The 9,397-nt window shown below is 33.9% G+C and overlaps 1 protein-coding gene across 1 annotated transcript; it reads right to left on the reverse strand.

Moving 5' to 3' along the window:
• Positions 1-1,059: 1,059 nt before the first annotated feature.
• LOC123311896 (protein Wnt-4) lies at positions 1,060-7,347 on the reverse strand. The gene is made up of 4 exons (XM_044896012.1): positions 7,271-7,347; positions 4,641-4,856; positions 1,670-2,028; positions 1,060-1,450 (listed from the first exon to the last, which is right to left on the reverse strand). Exons 1-4 carry the CDS (start codon positions 7,339-7,341, stop codon positions 1,080-1,082), a joined length of 1,017 nt encoding a protein of 338 aa, XP_044751947.1. The 5' UTR covers positions 7,342-7,347; the 3' UTR covers positions 1,060-1,079.
• Positions 7,348-9,397: the final 2,050 nt, after the last annotated feature.

The raw sequence follows: 9,397 nt of genomic DNA on the forward strand, positions 1-9,397 counted from the left end.
CAACTCCATGGGGGTTAATCGATACTCAATGCAACCATCGAGTATTAATTGAATACTCAAAGATAACTACTGAAGATGGATGGATTGTCTATTTTGAATTAACTTTGAACAAAAGTAAAGTTCGAAGAATATTCACTTTACTTCTGCCCTAACCTGGCTACCAAAACTACTAAGCTGTGTCCGTAAGTATGGCACAAAGGCATTTTTAGTTGAACAGACCGTTTTAAGAAATAATCCTGAAACACATCGATTTTTTATTTTAATTTACCGTATTTTAAAATAATAATCTAATATACACTGAGAATTACTTTCGAGTAATGACGTCACCGTCTTTTTTTTAAATGGAACACCCCATTTCGCCTCGAATTTCGGATCACTCTAGCTGAGCTGATTCCAAAAATGTATGTGGGGCCATCTGAAGAATGTTGTTTATAATTCGAATCCAGCAAATATTGAAGAATTGAAAGAGAGAATTCGAACAGAAATAAATAAACAATATTACTCAAGAAACCATACACAAGGTTCAACAAGAATTTGTACACCGTTTGGGTTACTGTAAAGTCAAATACAGCAGTTCGAAGATTTATAAAGTCATGTATTCCATCAATAATATTACTATTATCATATATTGTATTTTTGTCCACCCTGTACCAATTGGAATCAACATGTGATACATTTTTGGAATCAGCTCAGCTAGAGCCTTGAGTATTAATTGAATATTCAAGTATTAATTGAATACTCAAAGGCTAGAGTAATTCGAAAATTGTGACAAAATGGGGGTGTTCCATTTAAAAAAATGACGGTGACGTCATTACTCGAAAGTAATTCACCCTGTATATTAGATTATTATTTTGAAATACGGTTAATTAAAATCAAAAATCGACGTGTTTCAGGATTATTTCTTAAAACGGTCTGTTCAGCTGAAAATGACTTTGTTCCATACTTTACGGACACAGTGTATAATTTTATTATGATCATCTTCAACAATCTTAGAGTCTCTTTCAGGGGAAGACGATAGGATAGTCGGTTAGATTAGATGCGTTTTGAAAAACATGATAAAACATAAGACTTATTTATTTTTATTTACAGGTATACATATCTTGATTTTTTCTACATTGCTGGCATACCAGGTCATCACCATTAAATACCGCATGATTCCTCCATTCGCAATTGCAGATGTAGACGACCTCTATGCTTTTCACATTAAAGCCCCTACCACAACAGAGCGTCGCACAGTTATCTGTACCATTACAATGGCGACCTACAGTTTTCTGACAGAGATTCAATGTTGGCTTAATATACAGAATACGTCGAGAAGTGTTCTTCACCGGATGACTTATTGTGTTCGTAAAATCCACAGAGATGGCGCCATGGTACTCGTTTTTAAGAATTTCAGAGATTTTCTCGAACGGTTTAACTCCTCTCCAGCAAGTTTTGACCGAGCACGAACCTGGAAGTAAATATGAAATTTTCTCTTCGAGGATAATATAAAGCTATATTTTTTAAAAATTTTATTATGGAGTACATTATACAGGCTGTCGAAATGAAAAAGCTACCCTGCTCTTCCTCATATCCACTTTGAAAATGGGTTGTTTATCAGGAAGTCTGTAACAGGGTCTATAAAATTGAAATATTATTCTTTAGAAATTAATAAATCGACCGCTCTCACCTGAAACCCCATGACATCTGCATTTTTTCTCAACATTGGACTGCACGCTTTTGAATCCAATTTCACTGTTGTGTTTCGCTAAAAGGGCAAAGCCATCCTCTTTTTTACCAATATTCAAAAATTTCTTCGCCATTCTCCTCGCATATGGTACGTTGAAGCTGCATCCACCCCAGTGCCATTTACTGCCATTGATGGTTTTCCCATATTTTCCACATTCACAGTTTCTAATCAGACCTTCTGAACATGCAATGCCGTATGAATACATCAAACTGGCGGCTGCTATAGCTTGCATGTATCCCGTTTCTCTATAGAAATCTTTGAAGTATTTCATGTTGAAAGCGCAGTTCCATTGATCGTATCTGAAAAAAACGGTTCGGTATATTAGGAGGATTTTATATGCCCCAGGCTACCATAGGAGAAAGAGTATAAAAATTCTTGTCATGAAGAAATAATATGCATATTCGAGTGAATAGAGGTTATTTACAAAAATATTTCTCTTTTGGAGAGAAGTGAAAAATAAATCATTTCACCACGAATTATCTCTACAGGGTGATTCGTAACTATTGGGACATAGGCTAAGGGCAGATTGTTTGGAACAAAATATGGCGATAGGACCAAATATACCTCAAAAAAATATTGCTGTGAAAAAAGATAGAGGGCTTTTAAGTTGAATTTTTTATAAGGGGACAGAAAAATATTTTCTTCGAAGTTCGAAAGTCCTTTACTAAAAAAATTAGAAAAGGCATAGAAATTTAATTTAAGTTTATTCTTTTTATGTTACATTGTTTTTAATTATGCTTTATCGTCGAAATAAATAAATCGTTACTTCAAATCCCCTTCCGATGCTCTGAACTGTTCAATTGTGTTTTTCTTAAAAACGGAATAAAATATACAGTGAAATTATTAGCAAAAAACCAAAAAAATTCAACTATAACGCCCTCTATATTTATTGGGATATGCCTGTAAAAACCCTCTGATCTGATAGAATTTTATCGAACATATTCATGAGCAAAATTCTAGAACAGCATAAACAAGTGAGGCTTTGGTGTCCAGGTGCTTATTAACTGACAGTTAATACTCAATAGTGAGCATAGTATCTTTAAATAACCTTATTCGCTACCTTTCACATTTGTCACAAATATTTTTATTGATGAAAGTGATAAATTTTTCCAGATGAATAAATTTCGTTATTATTTATTTCCATCTACTTTAACTGCTGACAAAATAATGCCCCAAGTCCCGAGTATTAGTAATCCTTCAAGCGGTAAACTCCTCATTAATTCATCTAATTAGAGCAAAAAGTGATAATTCAATCGTTTACTCTCATACACTACTAATAAATTATAAGCAATATCTACTTTTTGCCTCCGCATTCTCTTTTAAATATGCTGGGATGCAATTTGTTCCTCGTATCATAACTATATCCCTGAACTGGAACATTTATCTGTGGTATTGATAATAACATTATAATAATATGGTGTTCACTCATAACTAGTAATTATTCAAATTATAGTAGTTGAAAACATACATTGCAGTTTATGGCGATATAATTTTTTTTCAACCGTGCGAAATATATATCGATACAGAAATTTGAGAGCGATTAAGATATTTGAGAATTCAACATGGCGAATGCCAAGGAAAACTGGAACATTCTCAGGTGTCTAAGTGGTCATGTTTTTTTGAGCTCTGATTTGACTTCGAATCACGTTCAATCATCATACTCGTGAAATAAGAATACTTAGAAGGAAATTTTTTGATTTATTAAGTAGGTCAACGTTTCTTTTTCTTACTTCTTGTACACAAAAATTTTTCTCTCAAAATATTCGTAAACAAATCGGTTCATTAGAGGATTCTAGCTTCACATCGAAGGAATGAGAGAGGAACTGATGCTGCACTGCTTTTTTGCATGTCCGTAGATGATTGCAATTTATTTTCTGTTGCATTTTCATTTAGTTAAGTTGAAGAAATAACATCAGACACGTGTTCAGCAATTCCGAAAACACCAAAAAACAATCGACTTGGCAATATAGCTAAGCTAGGGAAGTACCTCCCTTGATCATTGAGAAATAATATTTTAGAGTTCTTGGTTCTCTCGCCTACATAGTATGTGACACTCGATTTAACGTTTTTTTCTTGACTTTCTGATGATGCAATTCACAACATGATGTAGGGTTGTTTCATATTTTGAACAGGCCATTTTTGGCGAATCGATTAATTTTGAGGAATTGTACCTTTTGCATCTTTTGTCTCGCCTTAAAAAAACTTTACCTGTATACAGTAGATATATAGATTCTAACAGTAGATTCTTGAGGTCAAAAGAAATACTTTTTTTTCCATTTTTTCCGAATCGGCTCAGTTCAAAAGATAGGAGCTGTTGAAAAACCAGAAAAAATGATATTTTTAGTTCTATCTCACAAACGATTTTATGAAATTGAATTAATTTCTGAATACGGTTTTTCATTTATTTGATGAATCTAGTTCGAACACAAGTTATCACCCACGTCTTCCTGTTTTCTCCTTATGATCATCAAATACCATGAAAATACAAAAAATTAAAAGAACCCAACTATCGAAACTAAGTTGAAATTATGCTTAGAAGAAATCTTTCGTTTCACAGCGAAAAATGAAATAAAGTGCCATAGATATAGCAGTAAATTGAAGGAATTTTTATAAACTCAAAATGTTGTTTCTTACTGATACCCACCTAGCTGTAAAAAAAATCTTCCTTCGTTTAAAGGCATTGTTCAAGTTTCTTAAGGGCAAAATAACTTAATCAGATTTGTTCACTGAAACCTCCACTTAAACTCATACATATCTATCCTACATAATATCCTAGAAGGATGCGATCAAGGTCAGAAATCTTCTTTGATGGCAACTAATGTGGTAAGAAGTATACTTGTCGAAACACGTTGTTCTAAGCAGTAGAAGATTCAAATTCATGCACTACAGACTACAGATAATTTTACGCTACCTGAATTGCGATTCACAGTACTTGACTGCAAGCTTACGCGCATTCCAAAGTACTCGTGAGAGATGTTTCTGTTTGGTACATATCCTCTTTTCTCTCCTACAACCATTCAACCAACTACATGAACCACTCATATTTGCTTGATCCATACTGTGAAATTTTTCTCTCGCCATGAAGACAAGTTGAAAATAGGGCTTCCTACAGCTAGGATTTGCGGATCTGTGGAGAAGGAAATTTCACTTATCTTCCATATAGAATTGAAAAAAACTTGAATATCATAAGATTTTAACGAAACTAAAACCCAATATTAGTTGCATACACAGGGTCCCTGCAACTGTGGCGAGGCTCTATTTAGATAAAAACATATTTTTCTATAATAGATAGCTCGATCTCAATAATATACATAATTGGTAATCACATAGGGTGTTCGGTTTTCACTAAGCGTTTTCCACGTGAAAAAATATTGACGTTTTTCGACATTTTTATCATGACAGTTTTTTCCAATATTAGGCTCTCAGTATATTTGAAATTATAAGGTCAAGATGAAATTCTTATTCAAACTGATTTTTGAAGGAATATCTTATATTATAATATATACTCTATAAAACGATATTGTCTGAAATCAAACCGTGATATACAGGGTGTGAAGCATCCTGCCTCACATTATAAATAGAAATTTGAAAAATCTTTCTTATTTAAAATGAAACATCCTTATATTATCGATCCATAAGAAGCGCCAACATGGATTTCCATTGAGTATTAAACTCAATGATTATACTAAATTTGTGAGTGTGACGCAAAAGAAGAAACTATAGACCACCTGATAAACACAAAATATAAATTTCAGAGTGTTTTCGAGGGAATTCATCCAATGACCGATTCTTTGGAAAAATTTTAATATTTTGTCCTATTTTAAATGAAGCAGATATCCTGCAATAAGACAAGTTCAGCTTACTCTTTAAGCGGGGATTTCACGACCCACCCCTGACTGCTCGTTTCCGTTCTGGTTCCGATCCTGTAGAACCTTCATTATATAGGATGTTTCATTAGGAAAGATCCTGTAAATTTGTATTTACAAAATGTGGCAAGCTATTTTTTACACCTTTTATATTATAGGTCGATTCTAGATAGTGTATGTAAGCGCAACGAAAAAAGCTTTGATAAGAAATCAATTTCAATGGGTCTTGGTACCACTTTATAATTTCAAATTTTCGAAAAAACTGATATTTATTACACACAGTGAGTTTTGAGTATAGAACGCCTCAATTTTCTCAGAAGTGCATCCCACGATTTTGTAGATTTTGCTGTACATTGACCTTGTGATTAGTCTGATATTATGGTGGTATTTACATTGTTGTCAGATCTTTCCTTTTTCCGGAATAAAAATGAACTTTGTTATTTCGAATGGATCACTCTGTATTTTTTTACCTTTTGAAATCCTCAAAAAATACTGAATATTTTTCATGAAAGATTTCCTAAGCCTAAATGCTATAATTTCGGAGTTATAGCTATTTAGATTATCTTCGCTGAAATCAAAATAATTCATTTCGATGGTAATGCTTGAAGGAACTCGTTTAATTCGAATTGAATGTTTGTTTTACATTAAAAGCATATGTCCACATTAGGGTAGTAGAAGAATCAGGAATACAGTAAAGGCGATTTCTGCTGACTCCACCACCCCTAATTATTTACCAACTTTTAACCTCCAAAAAATGGGGCAGTTTTTAAAACTGTCTGTAAAAAATTCTTATTATTTCTTTGAACCAGAAGGGTTTATTCTGAGTAATAAAAATTATGTAAAAGAATTGTTTTAATTTACATTTACTGAGGTTTTCGATTAACTACAATTTTAATTGAGGGTAATAATAAACAATAAACTAGGATTGATATGAGCTAAAATCGCTATCCTTAATCACAAACTGGCCCTGTGATTGAAAAAAATAGTTAGAAAATAGTAAATTTTAGGTTTTTTCATAAAATTCTAATTATTTTGGAAACGGTACATTTTCGCTGAACTAATTTTGGTGTCATTCGATAGTATTTGGTCTACTTTATCGTGGTGCATGTAACATTTGATTCACTAGTTTTGGGGCACCCTGTATGTTATATGCATGTGGGCATTTAGGTATAGTAAATATTACATAAAAAATATTCAGCATTTCTAAAGGTTTCTAAAAGGTAAAAAATATACAGATTGATCCGTTTGAAATAACTAAGTTGATTATTATTCCGAAAAAAGAAAAGATATGACAATAATTTAAATAACACCATAATTTCGGACTTATCACAAAATTTATTAAAATAGAATAGAAACCGAATAAGGGATGAAAAAATTTGATATATCAAACTTGGGTACCCCTCTGGAGAAATTTAACACCCTGTGTGACAGACATTATTTTTCATTTTGTCGAGCTCAAGCAATTAGGTAATATCATACAAAAATCGGGTCGTATTTGTTTTCCTTATGGAGATTTGGAGCACCATGGCTGGTGTTACTGTACGTTTCAGACTAGAAGTAACTGAGAAGATATCAACCATTATCTGTTTTGTTTATTGGAAGCTGGATCTGAGATGCTTCATTTGATTTTTTGATAACCCTTGACAATTTACCCCAAAACGTTGTTTGAACTCACTTTTTTGCCTCAGATAGTTGTCTCCAAACACAGAAAATACTAACAATGACTAGCACTAATCTGCACTTCATACTGGCTCTAAGCAATTAGTCAATGCTTCGCAAAACTGAGAGGTATTTGCGATATCCTGTCATTTGACAATCCCATGTTTGTTTGAGTACATCACGTACGAACAATGATTAACGATTGGCACGAGGGACACAATTTTTTGCGAATCCATTCGGAAGTAATAAGAAGCTTCAAAAAACAATCTAAAGATTTTTTTTTTATTTATTTTACTCCATTTTCGAAGAGTTTCGAAGTACATGTTTCATATTAATTACGTATGATCAATAATAATTTGAATTGTGGCATGAAAATATGTTATGGTTCGATTCTTTTCCATATTGATTTTTTAAATGAATATAACGTGCGTTCAAAAAAAAATCGTCGTAAAGAAGGCTATGGAATTTTGAAGGTCGATATTCAGAGTTTAAACTTGGCGCTCAGCTTGTACTTATAGTATCACCATATTATTCACATAGTGAAAATATGTAGACATGTCAATGACATTAAACACTACGGTAATTTTCGCTTTGACAACTTGTTAGGAAAAATTCAACAGATTTTCGAAAGAAGCAGAAACGCTAACTTGAGCTTTTTTTGAAATTTGAACTTCCTTGATATGACTGGCTAATCATTTGAGAACAAAATCTAAATTCTAATGATCGATTTTGAATTCGATTTATTTCCCAACTAGTTATTATGAATTTTCAGGAAGGGATTTATCAGCTCTTCAGTATAATCCCAACCTGTCCTCTATATAAATGAAAAAGACCCGTAGTAGTGCCCTGATTGTAAATATTTGACACCCTATTGACAAAAGAAATCTTTATGTAAACCGAGTAAAATGGCCAACTAGTCTGTAGTCAATATTGCATCCTCTACAAATATGTACTTTCCGGATAGTTGTGTTTTACTCTGTTTACTGAATGTCACTTTGAACTGTTAAGTTGGCAAACAAAGGATGACCAACGTTATATCTTTTTTCTCGGCGTTTCATGTAGTGGTTTGAGATAAACGATGGTTCAAGTCAGCCTTGTCTTAATCATCGAGGATTGCATTTGAAGAGAAAAATTCTGTCGGAGTTGAGAATGATATACTAACTGACAAAGAAACTGCAACACCCAGAAGGAGCTGTTTAAATTTTAATTTTTTTTGGTAAAACATAGATAGTATAGCACTCAGTAAATGATTAAAATTTGAAGAAAAAAAAACGAAGGGTTTACAAATTTTTTTATTAAATTCTTGGCATTGATGGAAGAAGATGGTCTATTTCTTCTTGAGGGATACTATCCCAAGCTACCTGTACTTCATGTCTCAGAGCCGCCAAAGTCCGTTGGGGCTGGGGTAAATTTCCAAGCCCCATGATGTCCCAAACATGCTCTATGGGCGAAAGATCCGGGAATCTGGGCGGCCATGGCAAAAGATTCACATGGGTGGCTTCAAAAAAGTTTAAACTAACTCTGGCAACATGAGGTCGAGCATTTTCTTGCTGAGATATTGTATTCTCGAGCCGGTTAAGATAAGGGAGAACATAAATATGGCTCCACTATTTCTTTAAGGTAATGCAGCGTTGTCATGTTACCTCGAATAAAGACTAAAGGTGACCTACTTCCATGTGCAATAGCACCCCATAACATAACACCTACTGTCCGGTGTACATGACGCTCAACATCAAAATGAGGTTCACGTCTTTCTCCTCGACGTCGTCTTACCCTTCTTCAGCCATCATGTGCACCCAAGGAGAATCGAGATGAGAGACCTGATGCCATTCCATATTCCAATGATGTCGTTCTCTGCACCACTGTAATCGTTGCCTTCTTTCCTCAACCGTAAGAAGTAACACAAAATGGGGTGGATAATGCTGCAGTCCAAAAGACCTTATACGGCGGTAAACCGTTCGAACAGTTACAGGATGGCCTTGTTCTCCTAACCACTCATCAGCCAAAGATGCAAATCGGTCTCTAATGGCCATAAGTCTTAGACGCCGATCTTGAACTTCATTTGTGCCTACTGTTCTTTAATTTCTGGCATTATCAACCCACGCTAGACAACATCTCATAACAGTAGTTGGATTTCTGTTCG

This window comes from Coccinella septempunctata, chromosome 4 (assembly GCF_907165205.1).
Source record: "Coccinella septempunctata chromosome 4, icCocSept1.1, whole genome shotgun sequence".
NCBI lineage: Eukaryota > Metazoa > Arthropoda > Insecta > Coleoptera > Coccinellidae > Coccinella > Coccinella septempunctata.

Bases quoted from the DNA above. Each gene is read 5' to 3' on its own strand.
- LOC123311896 (XM_044896012.1), bottom strand. From the start codon at position 7,341: ATGAAGTGCAGATTAGTGCTAGTCATTGTTAGTATTTTCTGTGTTTGG. The intron at 4,857-7,270 runs GTGAGTTCAAAC...CCTTCTCCACAG, and splicing joins CAACTATCTGAGGCAAAAAA to ATCCGCAAATCCTAGCTGTA. The intron at 1,451-1,669 runs GTGAGAGCGGTC...ATTTACTTCCAG, and splicing joins CAGATGTCATGGGGTTTCAG to GTTCGTGCTCGGTCAAAACT.